This window comes from Scomber japonicus, chromosome 22 (genome assembly GCF_027409825.1).
Source record: "Scomber japonicus isolate fScoJap1 chromosome 22, fScoJap1.pri, whole genome shotgun sequence".
In the NCBI taxonomy this organism is placed as follows: domain Eukaryota; kingdom Metazoa; phylum Chordata; class Actinopteri; order Scombriformes; family Scombridae; genus Scomber; species Scomber japonicus.
The window spans coordinates 4,091,873-4,111,811 of NC_070599.1; the positions used below are offsets into that span (position 1 = coordinate 4,091,873).

The 19,939-nt window shown below is 38.5% G+C and overlaps 2 protein-coding genes and 1 long non-coding RNA gene across 5 annotated transcripts in view; all 3 read left to right on the plus strand.

Moving 5' to 3' along the window:
- The window catches only part of map4k2 (mitogen-activated protein kinase kinase kinase kinase 2), a 39,246-nt gene extending 26,683 nt beyond the window's left edge, over positions 1 to 12,563 (plus strand). Inside the window, exons 18-32 of one of the 2 annotated variants that reach the window (XM_053343859.1) lie at positions 5,702 to 5,858; positions 6,034 to 6,212; positions 6,435 to 6,476; positions 7,039 to 7,123; positions 7,262 to 7,341; positions 8,316 to 8,376; positions 8,455 to 8,587; positions 9,790 to 9,848; positions 9,928 to 10,031; positions 10,164 to 10,341; positions 10,553 to 10,621; positions 10,717 to 10,803; positions 10,891 to 10,961; positions 11,107 to 11,162; positions 11,397 to 12,563. In XM_053343859.1, coding sequence (XP_053199834.1) covers positions 5,702 to 5,858; positions 6,034 to 6,212; positions 6,435 to 6,476; positions 7,039 to 7,123; positions 7,262 to 7,341; positions 8,316 to 8,376; positions 8,455 to 8,587; positions 9,790 to 9,848; positions 9,928 to 10,031; positions 10,164 to 10,341; positions 10,553 to 10,621; positions 10,717 to 10,803; positions 10,891 to 10,961; positions 11,107 to 11,162; positions 11,397 to 11,484 — 1,449 coding nt within the window. In that variant the 3' untranslated portion in view covers positions 11,485 to 12,563. The remainder of the gene's footprint in view (positions 1 to 5,701; positions 5,859 to 6,033; positions 6,213 to 6,434; positions 6,477 to 7,038; positions 7,124 to 7,261; positions 7,342 to 8,315; positions 8,377 to 8,454; positions 8,588 to 9,789; positions 9,849 to 9,927; positions 10,032 to 10,163; positions 10,342 to 10,552; positions 10,622 to 10,716; positions 10,804 to 10,890; positions 10,962 to 11,106; positions 11,163 to 11,396) is intronic. The other variant, XM_053343860.1, reaches the window with a different exon arrangement.
- Positions 2,383 to 2,971, plus strand: LOC128384334 (uncharacterized). Its single transcript, XR_008324119.1, has 3 exons — positions 2,383 to 2,463; positions 2,538 to 2,698; positions 2,897 to 2,971. It is a non-coding gene; the product is annotated as an uncharacterized LOC128384334 (long non-coding RNA).
- A 2,694-nt stretch (positions 12,564 to 15,257) lies between the features above and the next one.
- On the plus strand, positions 15,258 to 19,798 carry LOC128384322 (RNA-binding protein 4.1-like). 2 transcript variants are annotated; one of them, XM_053343879.1, is made up of 4 exons: positions 15,258 to 15,331; positions 16,895 to 17,324; positions 17,702 to 18,462; positions 18,601 to 19,798. In XM_053343879.1, exons 2-3 carry the CDS (start codon positions 16,913 to 16,915, stop codon positions 18,445 to 18,447), a joined length of 1,158 nt encoding a protein of 385 aa, XP_053199854.1. In that variant the 5' UTR covers positions 15,258 to 15,331; positions 16,895 to 16,912; the 3' UTR covers positions 18,448 to 18,462; positions 18,601 to 19,798. The 2 variants fall into 2 exon arrangements, with proteins under 2 accessions (XP_053199854.1, XP_053199855.1); XM_053343880.1 differs by lacking the exons at positions 17,702 to 18,462; positions 18,601 to 19,798 and having other exon boundaries at positions 16,895 to 17,694.
- The last annotated feature ends 141 nt before the right edge of the window (positions 19,799 to 19,939 follow it).

Below are 19,939 nucleotides of genomic sequence, written 5' to 3' on the forward strand. Positions count from 1 at the left end.
CTAAAACAAAGACTGAGTTTCCTGGATAGAATATTACAATAAGTACTGTGACTATGTTATTTGTATACAGTATTTTTTGCACGTTTTTAGTTCATTTGGATCAGAAGAGGTCATTTGCATATTTTGGAATCATGCATTATGACACGGTTGTAGACAATAATAATATAATAAGATATTGAGAATTTAGAACTCATGTTCCATATGAGAGTCTACATGACATTTAACTGTGGACCAAAACGAAGAGTTGAAGCGAATTCGACGAACTCAACTGATTGAGAATCTTCTGTGATACAGGTACGCAATTGTTCCTTTCTTCTTGATGTGAAAAATGTTTTAGAATCAGAAGAGGAAAGTTAATGAAATATAAAAACATTAAGATGTAGATTAACTCTAACCATGTGTGACTACTTCTTTTACGTTGATCTCATATTGAAAGTTAGAGGTGTACTCTATAGATAACAGTTCAATCCATCAGTAGTGTAGCTTAATACTCAGTTTTACTGCTGTCTCTTCATTTGTGTGTAAAATAAAAATGTAGCTTGATTTTGAATTGAAAGTTCCAGCAGCTAGTTTGGATCAGGATCACTGAAATATTTGTTATGAGATGATAACAAATTAATTTAACCTATTTTTTTCTCACCTTTTGTTTTTAGCAATCTTTAAAAAAATCATCAAGAAAATGAGCAAATTCTACTCCGAGATGTACTATCTACCCAGAAACTATCAGCTGGTGACTGTTCTGGGAAAGGGGGGCTATGGAGAGGTGCTCCAATGCGTTAAAGTGGACACTAAGGAGACTGTTGCTGTAAAGGTGGCAAAAAAAGACAAGGACTTGGATGATGAAGTATGTTACTTTATTAAGTTTAATTGATCAGTGATTCATTTATTATTTAATTATTTAGTTTTCAGAGATTATGCTGTGTGTGTGCAAACATCAAACATTTCATGTTCTGATTTATCCACAGTTGTATATGTTAAACTACTTCAAGAGGAAGGACTTGGACAACAGCAACATCATCAGGTTCATTGACTCTTTCCTGATGATAGACAACAGATGTGCTCTGGTGTTTGAGATGATGGAGATGACCCTAAGGGACTTCTTTTACTACCAGAGGAACCGTACCCCTCTGTATTTCAATGTAGTCAGGAGTATAATCCAACAGGTATGGATACAGTACCATCAGAACACAACTCAAAGAGCTGTCAGTGTTGGTGCATTCTGTGAATTTCATCTCTGATCTTTGTTCTTACAGGTGGCAAATGCATTAAAAGGTCTGAAAGACATTAAAGTGATCCATGCAGACATAAAGCTGGATAACATCATGCTGAACGTGCAGCCCCTCACCGTCAAGCTAATTGACTTTGGCTTAGCTTTACACACCAGTCAAGCAATGCAGGGTGACAATCACCAAATATCACACTATAGGTGAGCATCATTATTCTACTAGTTTTAGGATATTGCTGCCATCTGTTAAAAGGTGGTAATTTTCCTCATTCTGTATTAATCATTTGTTATACTCAGGGCTCCAGAAATCATGTTAGGACTCCCATATTCAGAGGCCATCGACATGTGGTCTCTGGGTGTTGTGATGGGGTACATAGGTCTTGGTAACGCGCTGTTTGAAGGCAAATGTGATTATGAAAGAGTAAGTCTAAGTTTACTGCTTCCTTTTTACATTCATAGAAGATGTAGTACTACTGCATCCATGTACTCTTCCCTGAGGAATCAAACATGTTGAATCTATTTACACTATTCTGCAAGTCCTACATTGTTTACATCCATATTTGCTAGCTAGCAGACTTTGTCCTTGTTACCTTTCTTTTTAGATGTAAGCTTTCTGTACACATTTTTTAGATGCTCTGAGAAGCAGCCACATTACAATTGGGACTAGATAGTATTTAGGTTTAAAACCCAGCCCTAGTTAAAAGTGGCATCTGTGAAGTTCACTTTGCTAGTTTATAATAAATATAATTATGACTGCATCCTTCTACGTATCTTGATGTGATGCTGTGTTTTGTCTCCAGATGCGATGCATAGTGGATCTCCTGGGTGTTCCTCCGGACCATCTTCTGTGTGATGGGAGGAAGTCAAGAAAATATTTTATCCAAGACCGTGCTGAACGCTGGAGGCTGAAGGTATAAAATAAAGTTAGGATCATATGTTTTGTAGTTGTGTATCACCATATCTGAACATGTGAAAATATTTTGTATAATACTTTTTACACATTTGAATATATGAATATAAACTGTTTTCACACATTCAGATATGCTGATACACAGCTAGAATAAGGCATCACAAAGTCATCTCATCTTTAACATTCTTTTCTTTAATGAAGATTGTATGTTTATTGTTTCTGAATGTCTTTCATATTCTTCCAGACACGTGAGGAGTACTGGGGCGAAAATACTCCTGTCAGAGACAAAAGGACCTATCTTTATCGGGACCTGGACGAAGTGGAACATGTAAGTGTTTAAGTAGATGATACTGTAGCTGCTGAAGAGAGAATTTTGATTGATCACAAAGTTTCCTACATTAGTTAGACCTGGTGAACATGAACATGGTGAGTACTGAAGAAAAGAAGATGTTCATCAGCCTGCTGAAGGGAATGCTACAAGTAGATGGAAATTTGAGGATAACCCCCAATGAAGTCCTTGCTCATCCCTTCATCACATGGAGCACCCAACAGGATAGCTCATGGTAAGTGTTCGTGTTTATGGCGTGCACAACCTAAATGCTGCCTGCACTGGGATGAGGACAGTGCTCATCAGAGTGAGACTTAGTATGATCATCGGAGGAGACAGATGAATAAATTAGGCCACCATTAGAGCAGATTAGAAAGCATTGTGTACATCATGATACATCAGGAATAATATTTAACTGTGTGTGTGTTTTTAGCCCGTCCTCCAGGAGACAATGTGAGCTCCATCTCCCTCCCTTTGTCCCAGAGCGTATCATGTACCAGGAGCACACTGCCACCACATCTGGTAGGAAATGGTCACCTCCAAATTCTGTCTGAAATGAGAAGACCTTTTTCATTATTATTCATTCCAGCGAGAACGGGCAAAGGATTTAACTTGCTTTTGATTTTCAGATGACCAAGAGCAGAAGAACTGCTTCAAGCGCTTCTGTTCCTTGATGTAGAGGACGTTCTCCTGCATCAACAGAGTGGACATCTACGAGGGCTGAACGGTAGTATCGGGCAGTACGGTGGCTCAGTGGTTAGCACTGTGACCTCACAGAGAGCTCCTGGGTTCTAGTGGTGCTTCCTGCGTAGAGTTTGCATGTTCTCCCCGTGTCTGCGTGGGTTTACTCCAGGTGCTCTGGTTTCCTCCCACAATCCCAAAAACATGCAGATTAGGTTGATTGGAGACTCTTAATTGACACTAAATTTGCTTTTGGTCTTTCTAAACTATCAAAAGAAAGAAATAATGTTTTTTTCTAGTTTTAAATAAGCAAGGTGAGCCACTAATATATATATTTTTTTATATTATTTTTACATACATATTTTTCTATTATAATATTGATTGTAATTAGCTTTGAGTTTTACTTATATGACCATTTTCTGTGTATATATAATCAGCTTGTAAATAAACAAAATAAATAAAGACTGGCTCGAAAATAAATTCCTGTGGTATGCTCCATTATATATTTCTCACATGTAGAGTAACTGACTGAGACTTCCGGTAGTCCCAGTTTGTACCTCTCATTCCTCTCATTCATAATCATTACATTTGAAATATCTTTTGAAATATCTTTTCACCTGTGTAAGGACACTTACCACAATATAATCCACCATGCGCAATAACAGCAGAATCTCTCTATGTCTCAACCCAAGCATGAAGTAGAACTTCTTCAAATCATGTAAATGAGCCATATTCCTATCTGTTCTCCACACTGTGTCCTTATTCAATTCTGAGTTTCACGCTGTAACGTAATAAGTTGTAACGTTATAATGTGAAAGTTTCACATTATAACGTTACAAGTTTCACGTTTTAACGTTAAAGTTCCGTATTATAAAGCAATAAGTTTCATTCTATGACAATACTCAAGTATTGTGTCTGCAGCATCTTCAACCACAGGCTCACTGTCAGTGGACAGGCCATCTCCTTTAAAAAGACATTAGAGGGCATACACTTTGAATGTCATATCTTGATCCTCCTGACACTTATACACCCATACACACACGCACACACTGTCATTCACCCACACACACATCACATATGTCACTTGACTGGCTGACCCTTATCTGATCCCTTACCGCCTAACTGTTTCTCAAACCTGATTCTGGTGTCCACTCTTCCTCACTTTCACTGTTGATTTTAATGGAGCAGGGAGGCATCTAAAACATGCAGGCAGAGTGTCTTCAGGAGCAGAGTTGAGTGCTACTGCTTTAGCATAACTGCCCTAACAAAAGTGGTCTAACTGCATGATGTTGCCCTGTGGCGACGAACAAAAAACCACAGTTTTAGGAAGTAAATTAAAACAAAATATGTCTTTAAACAATTAAATATATAATATGCTCCGCCCCTGGTCAAAGGTCAAACCCATTTCTAGCCCTAATTTTATTGGATGAGGACATGTCTGGTGATATAATATTTTTTTTAAAACATTACAAAATTTAAAGGGACGATGTTGTATCAAAAAAGTGGTTTGTTGCCTGAGGGCAACGCCATGCCATAGAAAGTTAAGTTACCATGGCTACACCAGGGGCTAAACACTGAGTTTGTTGCTACTTGCTCCTGTTGCGGCTGTAAAATGGTGGATAAATAGTTTTGGGTGTCATAACCCCCATGAAGCAACTCATTTCACTATCAGAATTCCATTAATCTGTCTGATAACATTTGGCGAGTGTGGATTATTTTATCCCTGTGTAAATTAGCAGCAGGCTAACCGGAAGTTAACTTCTCAATCGGCAGACATACTGGCATACATTTATGTGGAAATTTACCACAAATTTAAGAATTAAAATATCTTTATGTGAAATACTAGGAAGTGATAGGCTTAATCAGTACTATGTGAACTCGTCAAGGGATTAAATAATAGTTTATATATCGGAATTTCCATAATGGAATGTGACAGCGATCAGATTTGGCTGTGATATATGGAGCTGGTTAATCAGCAGTCTGTTCAGTGTTCCTGTTGCCTGTTGTGGACAGAGAACATTTCTTTTCACATATTAGTTAATGAGTCCCAAAGAGACGGTTAATGTTGCCATAAAATTAAATGAAGTTTCAGCTGACATGAGACTAAGTAAAGGCAGTGATGTCTTCAGTTACATTTTCTACTAACTATACCTTGAAACACACTCTCTTTCAAAACAACACAAAACTGATTAAAGCTACATTTCACAAACAACAGCACTTGTGTGTCATTACATAACTAGGAGGAACACATTGCTGTAACCTGAATAAACCTCAAGCAACAATCAATCATAGCCAAGTAAAAAATGACCATCATTGTGTCATATAATTAACATCATGTAGAAACCCAACGTATTAACTTTTCCCCTGGTTTGGAGGTAGACTGTGACATTTACTGTCCCATTTTGCCATGCATAATCATCATTAGAACATGGTGTATATTTTACTATACTAGTATATAGTGTGCAATTGGGATTCATGTTTAGATCACATGTTCAAATATTACATCTTCAGATTGAGTTATGTCTTTCCTCATGTATTGTGATGTTATATGTTTCAGGGAGGTAGGAAAAGTGGTTTATTCAGTTCGTCTACAGCCTCCCTGCCAGCCTTCAGGTGTTTAACTCCCAACACAGAGGACAAAGACCTGACACTGAGACCGAGCTGTACACTGGGCCCTGACACCGCCATTACTGCTGACTCCACCTCCAATACAGGTACCACACATCACACTAACCATTCCATGAGAGCTTTTTGGTTCTCATGTTGCATCCTAAATGTGCCAGCTTTGTGGTCAGCTAGACAACCATGACTAGCTGAAACTTAGTTTGAAACTGTGATCAAACCAAGTCAAGATGAAAACAATTCTTCTGCCTGTCTGCTGTGTTTCAGCAGGTTTGGCCAGGTGCTCAGCCACACAGGACATTAGACAGCGCTGCAGTGATCCATGTCTACCTGTGGGGGACGCTGTAACACCAGAGAAGAGGAAGGTTACGAGTGTTTCCTCTCCAAAAAGAGAGACACCACTATCACCTGAATGGAGCACATTGAGAAAAAAGACAGAGGACGCTGTGAGTCCAAGACAAACTTCTCTATCTTCATATCAGTTAGTTTGTGTGATCCGCTAACATAATAACTTCCTAATGATTTTGATTTGATCCTTTAGAAGTCCGTTTGTCTGTGTGTAAGATGACAAATCATGCAACCAAACAACATTCTGATGAGTAATGCATCTGATGTATAGTTTTTATCATCCCCTTTGTTTTGTTATATGTAACTGTTGCCATTTCTAGAGGGCTGATTGTCATGGACTGCCTCCTACCCCTCAAGTCCATGTAAGTGTGAAATCTAACAGCATGTGACCTACAATAAAAGTTGACCAATGGCAATGCTCTCATGACTAACAAGATGGGCTTCCTCACTTTGCATGTTAAAAGTTGCACTAGGACTAATTTTTATGTAGAAATCCATAAATTTGGTATGAATAAACACATTTCCCGAAAAGTGAGCTTGAAACTTACAATAGAACTTCTAAAAATGTTCTTTGGATTTGAACAGTGTTTGGTGGCACAGCATGAGTTTGTAATATCAGTCGGATTTCCGAATTTAAACTAACGAGGTGAAACAAACTGTATGGTGAGCCATTGGGTGCTTTAACCAAATGAAGAAACCAGATTGTTTAACTTGTGCATCCTTGGAGCACTTGCTTGTAATTGCAGCCACCAATGTTCAAAGTAACCTAGTGCAACTTTAAATACAATACAGAATGTAATGATTGTTATAATGATGCAGGCTGTGCTTCCAGGCTGTGGAATTGGTATCATGGCAGCATTGAACGATTGCTACAATTATGTCCGGCGATCATTAGTGATTCACTTACTCTGCTGGCTTCTGTAGATGGGAGCCTGCTTCTCCAAAGTCTTCAATGGCTGTCCCCTTAAAATCCACTGTGCTGTTACCTGGATTTTTCCCAAGACAAGAGGTAAAAAGATTGATCAGTCAATGGACAGACTTTTTGTTTCAAAACACAGTAAAGTGAATTTTGACGGCCAACCCATACATAAATACAATGGTCTCTCAAACCTGTCTTTGTTCCTCTACAAATATCGTTCCTACTTAGACCAGTACCTTATTCTGGGAGCAGAGGAGGGCATCTACACACTCAACCTTAATGAACTTCATGAGGATACACTAGAGAAGGTAAGAAAACCATTGGTCCATATATTTAATAGAAGTGAAACAGAAAATATATGCATAGTTCTGCTGAGAGAATTCTCATTTGGGCATTGACTGTCAAACCCTGTGGGAGGATGATTGACAGGAGAAACCTGACTGATCTAAACGTAAGTGCTGCTTTGTAATTTGACAAGATATTGCAGCAAAAGACGGTTCATCTGTGTATGCCTTAGTTTCAAAGACCAATGATCAGAATGGAGTTATTTGCTGATTGTGGCTCTTCAGGTTCAGGATAAGTAATGTAGATAATTTGAGGAATTTGGTTGAGGAACAGTACATCAGTTACCTGTGGTCCTTAAATGTTTCTTGAAATGAGATGAAGATCAGCATCTCCTAGTCTGAGCCTAAGTGGAAAACAGTGCTCACTCTGGGTTGGGAGCGAATTGCTGGCCAAAGAAGGTAGTTCTCTAATCTCAAAAATGCATTGTGCAGACTGGAGTGTCAAGCAAGCTGTTTGGTTCATTGAAGTCCTGTTGGAGGCAGAAAATTATAAAAGAAACAGCCATGTGAACAACTTCAAACTACCCCTGTGCACTTTCATTCGGGATCTGGAAGGACAACATTGAAAGAAGTCAGTTGAGTTGGTTTGGGTCTTCGATCAGGATGTCTCCTAGATGCTTCCCTTTGAAAGTGTTCCTGTCATATCCTGCTGGGAAGACACCTAGAGGGACTACATATCTCATCTGCCTAGAAACATGTTGGGATGCCCCAGGAAGCGCTGAAGAAATGGCTGGAAAGAAACACATCTTGGCTTTTTACTTGTGTTTTGAAATGATTATGAAAGTCTGAGAGTTCAAAACTAAACTCAATCACCAAACTGGAGATGTGAGGTGAACACATAAAGAGCAGTGTGTCATACCACACAGCACACAGCACACAGCACATGGTAAGTGTCAGTGGATTGTTCCGTGTTGATTTTCTTTTCGTTGGTTCCACAGTTGATCCCTCAGCGATGTACATGGCTGTATGTAATGAACAACGTGCTGATGTCTGTTTCAGGTAACAAATCCATTCATTTGTGCTGTAGCTCATTTGCTGCTGTAAGTTATCAGGTCTAAACATGTATCTATGTTTCAGGGAAGTCGTCCCAGCTTTACTCCCACAGTCTGACGGCTCTGTTTGAACAGAAGGTTCAGAAAGAAAATGTGCAGAAGAAACACAGCAGTCTGTCACTCACCACCAGCCGCTTCACTGAGAGGATCAGCCACAGGTAGGACACAACTTTAGACTGTCAGCATTACAGGTAAACATGTTAGTAGCAGTGCTGTAGTGCTGTAGGTGCAGTAATAATAGCAGCAGCACTATCAGCATACACTGCTTCTGTCATTGTATCATTTTTTGTCCTACCACTGGATGGCGCCAACATAAGACTTTTTCAAATTCTCACTTAGTGGGTTGTGATAGGACAGTCTTGCTATTAATCAATATGTAAATAGCCCTTGTCCTTATGAGGAAATTACCTATCAAAAATAAGTTATCAATAAAACATTATTTATATAGCATCGTTTATACATGTTAATGTAGTTCAAAGTGCTTAACTGATTGGCAAGCTGACAATTAGACAGAAAGAGTGCAGACCAAGGACAACATAAAAAAAGGAATAAAAATTATGAAGGAACAAAAACAAAGAAACATTTGAGAGAAAAAGAAAATTTGAGACCAATGCATGCAAGAGAAGGTTAGAATGATGAAATATTTTATAAAAGAAAAGAAGACTAAAATGAAACACTATTCTAAAAAAACTAGGTTAAAATAGATTAAAAAGACAAAATAAAAGTAAAATGGACTAAAAGATTAACTTTAATAAAAGCTTGACTAAAACTGGGTTAAAAAAGAGATTAAAAGACAAAAGAGACAGGAGACTAAAATTGATAAGAAGATGCAACTTATAAAATGATAGTAGTAGTAAAATCTTAATCAAAAACCAGGCTGAACAGGTACATTTTGAGTTATAAATTCTGATATTAAGATAATTCATAATTTCTCAATGTTTGAGCTAACTATTTACTTTATAGCTTTTCACGGCTGACCTCTGTAAAATCAAAAGGGTCTGGTTTGACTTTAGTAAAACTGACTTTGAGCAAATGCCTGTTGTCCGTAATATAATTATGCTGTTATTTATTGATTATGGGGCTGTTGAATGCTCATGTTTCTGTCAGTTTCACAACAAACTTAACACATTTTCACAGAACAGTTGTGGTTCTGTTCTAAAATGAAGTGTTGACACCTGTAGAATTAAAATAAAAAACATTTTGTAATATAAATTACTACTAGACCAGCCTAAATTCTAGGTATTTACAACTATCATAAAAATGTTGAATAGAATAATTCAGTTTATTTGTGTATTCAGTATATTGTTTGTCTTTGTGAAAGATGTTCTTAATGAACTGTGTATTCTCTCTTGATCCACAGAAAGTATGCAGTATCTGTGAAGATTCCTGACACTAAAGGCTGTAGGAGATGTAGTGTAGGTAGGTGATTCACAATTGACTCGACTGCATATCTGTTCAGTCATAACAACAGTCACTCAACCTTTCTTCTTTCTCTCAGCAAGAAACCCATACACAGACAGTACATTTCTGTGTGGGGCGGTTCCATCTGGCCTGGTTCTACTATTGTGGTATGAGCCTCTGCAGAAGTTCATGCATCTAAAGGTTTGTAAAGACATGTGACACTGAATATTAGCCCAGTCCTTGTTGGTGTTCATCTAAAATGCTCCTATCTGATTCCATGCCTATTATAATATGACTCTTCCTCTTTCTGTCACCATCTGTGTTGTCTTATAGCACATACCGCTGAAGCTACCGGACTCCCTGCCGATATTTGAGCTGCTGGTGTTGGTGACGGATGAGTTTCCTCAGCTGTGTGTTGGGGTGAAAGACTGTTGTAATGGAAAACCTTCAAGCAGCCAGCAACTTAAGTTTGACATTATAGAGCTGAACGGCACACCTATTTCAGTACCAGGTAGGATGGACTGGTGTGATTCTCCACTGCCTGTTAATAAAGCTTAAAGCCTTTGTGTAGAATTGAATAATGATAAACTTAACGTCATTTAAACCCAACCTTCTTTGTCATACCACATGGTGATTATCTCTTATTTTTGATAAATGTTAATTTGACTTGACTTCATTCTAATGTATGTAATGACTCTCTCAATGTGTGTGTTCCTGTGCAGAAAGTGGAGCACTCAAGGCAGTACAGGTAACCCAGCTGGACAGAGACACTGTTCTCATCGCATTAGAACGTAAGTCACTTCCATCTCAAGAACTCTAACAAATCTGCACCTCTTCAGATACAATGATAATATACTGTCTATGAATGTTGTTTTGAACTGGACAGAAACCGTTAAGATTGTGAACCTACAAGGGCTCCCATCCAAAGAGCTGGCTGCAGAGATGGACTTTGATTTCCCCGTTGAAACTCTAGGTAAAAACAACCTGAAATGTGTTTAAATGCAGTGAATCAGACTTGATGTTCCTGCTGACAGCTGAGTGACGTAACATGTTCTCACAGTTTGCTTACAGGATAGTGTGCTGGCTTTCTGGAAGCATGGCCTTAAAGGGAAGAACTTTCATTCCAATGAGGTGATTATGATATAAGATTGATATCGGGAGGGGGCGGGGGGGGGGGGGGGGGACTGATGTTTGGTGGCATGGTGACTTTTTCATACATTCAAATCAGTAGTTGTTAGTTGTGTGATATCATTGAAAAGATCAATTGTGTTTGTAGGTAACACAAGAAATCACAGATGAGAGTCGAGTGTTTAAAGTTTTGGGAACAAACAGGTATGTTGACATTTATCTGCCAATATCAATCAATGACTGGTGATGAAATAGTATTATTAATAGTAGTAGTAGGAGTGTCATGGCATGAGTAGCAGCAGTAACAGTAGAAGCACAGTACTAGTGTTGTTGCTAGGTTAATTACTAGTATTATGAAGCTTTGGACTGACTGCATATGTTTAGTTGTATTTGATACATGCACCCAGGATGCCCCCTTTTTTTCTTGACTTGGTACAGGGACATCATCCTTCAGAGCACACCGACAGTTGACCCCTCCGCACTGAGCAACGTCTACATTCTGACTGGACATGAAAGCAGCTATTGAGAGAAATGGCTCAGCTTCTAGTGTGTGTTGGGGGGGTGTTGCAGATCTTCAAAATCCCACCGGAGGCAATTTCACATTGGTTCTATAACGCTGTGGTGGAAATGAGCAAAGCTGTAGCCGACACCAGCACCAACTGCCACCAGTAACTCCCTCCAACTATATGCTGTGAATAATAAATGCCAGTATAGGATTCAGTTGCCCGCCACTATATTCAATAGACCCTTTTGACTTGTCAAGTAAGGAAAAGCCCAGGTGTAAATAATAACACTAATAATAATGATGGTTCCATTCCATGAAGTGTCCCAGTAAGCCATGTCAGTAGCAGAGCTGGAACTGGCTCACCTAAATGCAATGCAGCCATTGTTAATGTTATTCATTTCATCCGTGTGTTTCCTCCTTTGACTAGTCCAAAGCTTTGCTGTGAAAAGGCTCTATAGAGGCAAAGCATGAACAAGAAAGGTTTGATAAAGGCTTAGTGAGTTTCTAATTCTTGGGTGTGTTAGTTAAAGCTGCAATAATTTTCATGTAAAAACAACTAATGTTACCAGTCTAAATCAGCGTGACTGCAACAGATAAGACAGTTCCCTTAATGCTGACTGCAATGACACAGATGTACCCTCATTGGCCAGATTAGATTGTGCTGTCACTATGGATCATTGACTGTAGAAAGACTTTAAAGAGTAAAGGTCTCAGTATGCTTCAAGTGAACTTGTAAGACATGTTGTCCAACTACTTCTAAAGGCCAAACTGTTGAACCTTTTCTGGATGGCCATCGTCTCTCCTTTTAAAGGCATTCAAGGTGTATCGCTCACAGTTGAAAAGTGACACAAGTAGTTTAATGGTGAATGAAAGAAGAGAGTTTTAGAGAGACGTTCAAACCCTGTCCATTTTCTAACCTTTGCACACCTGGACTGTCGTTGTGTCTGAAAAAACTTACTAAACCTGTTGACCTCTGCTGTCCATCAGTTTGACCGTCAGAAAGAAGAATTCAGACACACTCAGATGATCTGACAAAGACTTTGTTTGAAGCACACTGACACCTTTAGTCCCCAAACTAAATGCAGAAAAGCGATAGTAGATTTCCCTATAACCCTTAAGATCTCGATCCTGGTTGATTAAAGGAATAAGTTCAGTTTGCTACAGGGAGAAGAGCAGCTGTAGTTCATGTAGTAATTAGCTTTTTGCTGGGATACTGTATGTTGCTGTATACTAACTGGGGTTTAAATGTTTTAGTCAGTACAGTATTAGATACTCATTGTTACTAAAATATGGACAGAAAACCCCAGTATAGACTAACGATTCAGCTTTTTGGAAAATAGGTGAAAAAAAGTGTCTACAAGAAAATGCACTGGTTGGTGCTATCTTAAAAGTTAGCAGGACTTTGGCTCTAAATACTGTTATCCATGAAACAAAAGGTCAAATGATATTAAGAATGTTACTAAGAATGGGTATATTCTGTTACCTTTACAAATGTATATTTAACCAAGATGGTATAATTAGAGAAAATGACATTTAAAGGTATTTTGAAGACTATGAATGTGCTATCTTTGCAGCATTTCCATGTGATAGTAACTCAGATCTGAGATAATGTTCAAGATATCCCCTGGGTGCCATTTCCAGCAGACAACATGCACAATATTCAAACACAGCTTCAACCTGTGACTCTACATGTCCCCTCTCCATCTCCTTTATTAATAATTCAACTTACACTTAGGAACAATGTATATTTGATTACATTAAGTGCCATAGAAGTGCTATTCAATTGTAATTAAATTGTCTGTTTGACTAAAATGTAAATTCCACTACATTAAAGTTTGTTTGTGTAATGATATTTATGTTATTTATGGAAAGGGAACTGTATAATTAAACACCCATACCAGAGAGATACTTGAAGAACATAATATACATATAGCCTTTTGTTATTAAGAGTTTTTTAATTGTTATTGTTTATACATTTGGTGTATATAACTATTCAGTATGCTCTTACAGTGTGGAGAGGTTGTAATATGTAAAACAAATTTGAATATCCTTTGAAATAGTTTTAGATATATTTCATTGTTAAAACTACAAAGATTCACAGAGACTTGCTGAGATAGAAAAAACGGTCATATAGTGTGTGTTTGTGCTCACCTTGACAAGGGCGACTGATGGTCCGTAAACAGGTTATTGTATATGTGTTCTCAAATAAACTTTATTTTCCATCGCAGAAGAAAAAATCAATAATCTGTGATGATATGGATGATGTGATGTTTTTGGCTCGTACTTTTACAAGAGGTTAGCTCTAAAGGGGTTTCATTTCACTTCACAATATGATGATTACAAAGCATTTTCTCAGTCCATTTTTAATGTTATATTTACCTTATTATATGACCTGTTATCAAGTTTATACTTCAACAAAATAACCCGTCATTAAGTGTCCATAAAGCCACCAACACAAACATAAATCAGTTGTAGTTGTATTATATTACTTATCATTGAACCAGGTAAACCAAGCAAACAGTCAAACTGCCTTTTGAAGTATTGAGGATAAGATCAATGAGTCTGACCCTCTGTATACAGCCCCATGCATTTTAAAATCCTGTGTGTAAAGTGTAAAAATACTTATCACAATATAAACCACTGTGCTCAATAACAGCAGAATCTCTCTATGTCTCAACCCAAGCATGAAGTAGGACTTCATCAAATCATGTAAATGAGCCATATTCCTATCTGTTCTCCACACTGTGTCCTCATTCAATTATGAGTTTTATTATAAAGCAATACATTTCATGTCAATATGTGAACATTTCACGTTATAACGTAATATGTTTCATGTTATGATAAGTTATCATGTTATGACAATGTCATTTCTTATATACAGTCTATGGTTATGACGTGAAAGTGTCACATTATAACGTAACAAGTTTCATGTTATAACATTAAAGTTTCACATTATAATGTAACAAGTTTCATGTTATAACATTAAAGTTTCACATTATAAAGCAATAGGTTTTAATGTTATAATGTCAGTTATCTTTTCTTTTTCTGGTGTGGCAGCACTACACTGCTTTATTTTTGGGATTTGTCATTTCCTACTAACTGTATCAGTAATACTATAATTTGGCATCAATTATAAACAAAATGCAAACTTTTTCTAAACATGAATTTCTAGCATAACCAAGAAACTGTTAGTCAGTTCAAAGCAGGTCAACTGAAAATGCAGAATTTAAATTTGTCAATAAGCATGCATAAAATGTAACAGTTTAAATATAGAAGAATATTAGAATAGAATAATGTTTGCAATAATTGATATATATTAATTCCATATTCATCCATAGGGCTGTCTGTGGGAACATAGGGATGACCTGATGACATGGTCATTTGAAGACATTGTGGGTAACTTTAGCTCAACATTTTGTTATGGAACAGCACTAGTGGGACACTAGTTTTTAGGCTTAGAAATACTGATGTAAACAAAGCAACCTTATCTGCCAAAATATTTTGAAATGTGCATTCCAATATTTGGTCATTTCATTTAGTAGGTCTACTTTTTTTTGCTTTTTTTCGTCGAATAGTTTAAAAAACTAGTAGCCTGTATGTTGAGTTAGCTCGAAAATAATTGAATAGAAAAAGTGATAAATGCACTGGAGCTTAGTTATCCCACATTACCCTAATCCACTATACATCTTCAACTGTTCAAACCTCCATCCCTAGTCTGTGTTGTGTCTGGTCATTCCTCCACCCAGCTGGTGGCGGTCATGAAGCAGGAAGCCATGAACAACAAGAAGGAAGGAGAAGCGTCACGGGTGTAGCAGTACCGCCATTTCACTTTTCATTCATTGGCGTCGAGGCCTACATCATTTAGTAGGTGAGTTAGATGTTGTAAGTTTAAAAGAGGCGATGAAATTCATTAGAGGAGGTTCGCGAAGCATAACTGTCCTCGTGGTGTTGTTAAATGCGCCATAATGAAGCGACGTAGGCTGAATTAGCGGGCGGAGCTTAGCTAGTGACATGTTAAAACATTAGAACGCCATTACACTAAAATATGGACGAACGTAGAAGTATTGCGCACAAACTCAGCTCGAGTTAATGTTGGTGTCAAGCTGGTTAGCGTGTAATAAATGTATCATAATACAGACAAGCGTTGTTGTTATTGTTAACTTGCTACTACAACTTGTTAGCTAGTGTTATGCTACTGCTAATGTTTGCTTATCTACGCTGCTGACGTCAGAGCAACGTCTAGTGCAAACAACAGTGTAAATGTCACAGTTTATTACTCATTAAATGTCAGCTCACTTCTCTTAATTTCGTTTTACAATTTTTTGTTTGGCTTCTCTCAATATGACATGAACTTCTGTTAGCAATTATATTTTATTAACTTTGTTCATATTCTATATTCACAACTCAAAGTTTTCAAAGGAGTGTCCATATCAGAAAAAAACAGTCCCTCCATATCTGAGTGCACAAGCAAATAAGCTGCTGTGGAGTTCAACCACTGTAGGCTTTGGAAGATGTTTATTTTTACCTCTTGTTTTTATTACACGATAAAGTGTTGTGTACATTAAGTGCTGTAAACTTGTTTAGACAAAGATGTTTAAAAAGCAAACAAAAGAAAAAAAATGTTTTAAAGCTGTGCATAAGTAGATTTGTCAGCGTTTAGATACAGACAAACTGGTAGTAGTGTTTTTAATACTGTAACACTTTGAGTTCCACTGTCAATGAGAAGTATGGTACAAATCAAATGTATTATTTATTATAGATGAGCAGCAGAAGGAGTAGCTGTATGTTTGTTTGACCCATGTTTAAACATTTTGTTTTTCTCAGTTTAGCAGCACTTTTCCTGTTTTTTAACATTTTGTGTGTGTGTGTGTGTGTGTGTGTGTGTGTGTGTGTGTGTACGTACGCACACATTGTAAAGTGTACCTCCAAATAGAACACATCGATCACATCAAATACATGTGGTTTGAATTCAATTGGTTACCTGAAACAAATTCTACCTTTATGAACGTTTGAGAATGCAGTTTTTTATTGAAACTGTTCAAGGGGCATTGATTCAACTTACAAATGTGAAAAAGGTAAAGTCATTAAGTCTAGTCTTAATATTCAACTTTTGCCTACAAAGAACAAAGTAATGCATCACCAGTCAACACCACAAAAACCAACTTCCACAATGACCATAAAGTTGAATTAACACGTCTGTGTAACAGGTTCAGAATAAAGTAGACAGTTGAACCTTTATGCTGTTTTAAGGTTTTGTTTCATAAGTATTTTTTAAGGCAGGTTTTAAACGTATTATCCTCCTAGTGTATTTATTAATTGCACCATTTCATTGTTCACTGACGGACAGTGGCTGATTGTCCCCTTCAAGTAATTATGAAATATTGGTTTTGGCTATACATTTATAACTGACATGTTTTTCTGAATCTTTTAGGATACATAGAGCTTCATCATGGTGAAAATTTTTATTGGCAACCTTGCCTGCAACACTACACCGGAGGAACTGCGCGAACTCTTCGAAAAGTACGGTAAAGTCTCAGAATGTGACATTGTCAAAAACTATGGTTTTGTGCACATGAACAGCATATCTGAAGCAGAGGAGGCCATTAAAAACCTCCACCAGCACCAGCTGCACGGCTGGCGCATGAATGTGGAGATCAGCAAAGGGAGGCCCAAGTCCACCACCAAGCTGCATGTCAGCAACCTTGGTGAAGGGGTCAACAGTGAAGTCCTGCGGGGCAAGTTTGAGGAGTTCGGCACAGTAGTGGAGTGTGATATAGTGAAGGACTTCGCCTTTGTTCACATGGAGAGAATGGAAGATGCCATGGATGCCATCAATAAGCTGGACAACACAGCCTTTAAAGGTGAACTCTTGGGCGGGGAGAGCTTAGTTGTCTGTGCTGTCCATAGATACGATTTTGGATTCTGTTCTGTCGCCGTAGAGCTCTCGTGACAAATAACAGCCACTAGCTGATATTTTTCCACACACAGAGAAAAAGAATGGCTAACCTTAGCCTTTAATGACCAGATGGACTGAAAGTAATCACTTGTAATTTTGGCAGTGTGTCTTGTGAATAGGCACTGGCATAAAATCCCCCTGCACCTGGCGCAGCAGGTTATTTCGCTTCGCTCAGTGATTGTCGGTCAAGTGCATTTAACGTGTTTTTTTTCCAGTCGGCAAGAGCCTTTTTTTCGTTTCAGAACCCCACGGTCTCATGCGTGTCTTCTCTCTCCTTACAAGGCAAGCTGATGAGCGTACAGCTGTCCACCAGTCGGCTTCGCACTGCCCCAGGAATGGGAGATCATACTGGCTGCTATGTCTGCGGGAAACATGGTCACTGGTCGAAAGACTGTCCAGTCGGTCGCAACGGTAGCCACAGTGACGACATGAGAGGTCGCAGCGGCCGGGCCAACCTACGCAGTCCCCTGGGTTATGGCAGGGGCAGCTACCAGATGGCCAGTCCTCCATCAACTGATTACATGGGCGCCTCTGCGTATAGTCGGGCTAGTTACGTAGGTGGGTTGCCGCCTCCCCCACGTAGGCTTAGTTATGGCTCTGAGCTGGGGGATCGCTACGGCAGCAGAGCAGCAGGCTCCTATGCTGAGAGGTCATCAGCTTATGATCGTGACCGTCTCTATAGCAGTGTTGACTATTATGAGAAGTACAGAGCTCGCCCTTATGGCTCAAGTTATTTCGAGGATCGTCGCATGTCCTATCTCCCCCCTCCCCCACCTCCCTCTTCCTCCCTCTCAAAGCTCTCCTCCAGTATAGATCCATATGACCGTCGGCCGCTGCCTCCGCCGACATCGGCTGCTGCAGCCGCCGCATACTACGCACGAGACCGCAGCCCCATCAGACGAGTACCAGTCTCCTCAGCAGGCTACTCTTATGAGCGAACACGGCTGTCACCGGTGTCTTCCTCCAGGAGCTCTTACCCCGCTCCACGACCCAAGGATCATTACACGCCACGCTATACGCCTTACTAAAGCCATGGTGCCAAGGTGAGCAACGTAGCAAAGAAAGATGACAGGGTGTATGCCAAGCACAAGTTTATTTTAACACTGTGGGATCTCATAACTTGTTATAACTTGGGGGGCTAACCACTGTTTCTTAAAAGGAAATATTTTGCTCTTTTCTAGGTCTGTTTGTGAATTGCAGGACTTCTCCCTTGCCGTCATTTCTTCAGGCTTCACGATTCCATCAGTCAGCGTGATGTACAGCAAAGCAAAATGTATGAGACGCAGACACTCTGGATGGAAGTGGCGTTGGCATCTTTTAAGGTGCCAGTGGCCTGCAGACGAATTGTTCTTATAGTCACATTCACATAATCTATTTTCAATAAGGATGATTTTCAAACTACACTGTTTGACATTTACAATGTATAAAACTTTTCTCACTCGCTCCGCAGATTTTCAGCTCAGTTTTCAAGAGGTCCTTCTTTTTCCTAACCTGTGTTTCTTCCTCACATTAAGCAAATAGTTAAATTCAGCACAAGTGAATTGTCTGGTTTATGTTAATGTCATTTGAAAGAAATGTTCTTGTTACATCATTATGAACATTTACCTAGCGTATTTTGTTGAATGGTGGAGGGTTCAACTCACAGTTAAACTGAGTTTTTTTAGTGTAGTAGAATCATTTCCTGCTCCTCAACACACACACACACACACACACACACACACACACACACACACACACACACACACCTGACATGTTCCAAGTCTGTTATATGGATGTGGATAGTGGATAAAGACTGTTGTATAGTGTTGGGTGGGAAAGAGTCCACAGAATAATTAATCCATGCCCATGAAACTGACTTGGTTGAGGCTTGATAAGTTATAGAATCACACTTTGCGTTGGAATCTTAAGTTAAGAAAAAAAAACCTTGTCTCAAACATTCCAGCCTCTCATTTATCTAATTTGAATGTCTACAAAACATAAAATAGCTGAATTTTATAACACATGGTGAGGTGATCTGAAGTCGGTAATTAAAGTGTCTTTGAGTGACGCACATCTTGTAGTTAAGTAACATCATGACTCTGTTTACTCTTCAGACTTTGCCTTCAGCTGACAACAGAGAATAACCTCTCATGTCTATTTTTTTGATTTTTTGTTTTGGGTGAATGTTGATTGTGAAAATGAACATAAAACAGCATAAGCAGATACAGAAATGTGAGGCAAGGACTCAGGGTTTGAGCTGTATGTCTAAAGGCACTTGTATTTTTGTTGAAGGTGCCTTTTGTTTGTTTTGCATATAGGTGGATTTGAAGTTTGTATTTTTCATACTGTAAAAATACCAGCATACATTAAGCATCTAAAATAAATATGATTTTTAATAAAGCCCAAATCATTTTGGTGACGTGTTGCATTTTTCAGGGTTTTTTTGTGTTTGAAATTGATTCACAGCACCTAACTTTTGCTGTAGGTGCCATGGAGGAAGTGTTTATTTTTTGAAACTGCATGATTTCAAAGGAATTAGAC

Excerpts from the sequence above, each read along its gene's own strand:
- LOC128384322 (XM_053343879.1), top strand. The coding sequence starts at position 16,913 with ATGGTGAAAATTTTTATTGGCAACCTTGCCTGCAACACTACACCGGAG. Across the intron at positions 17,325-17,701 it reads GGACAACACAGCCTTTAAAG|GCAAGCTGATGAGCGTACAG; the intron begins GTGAACTCTTGG and ends TCTCCTTACAAG.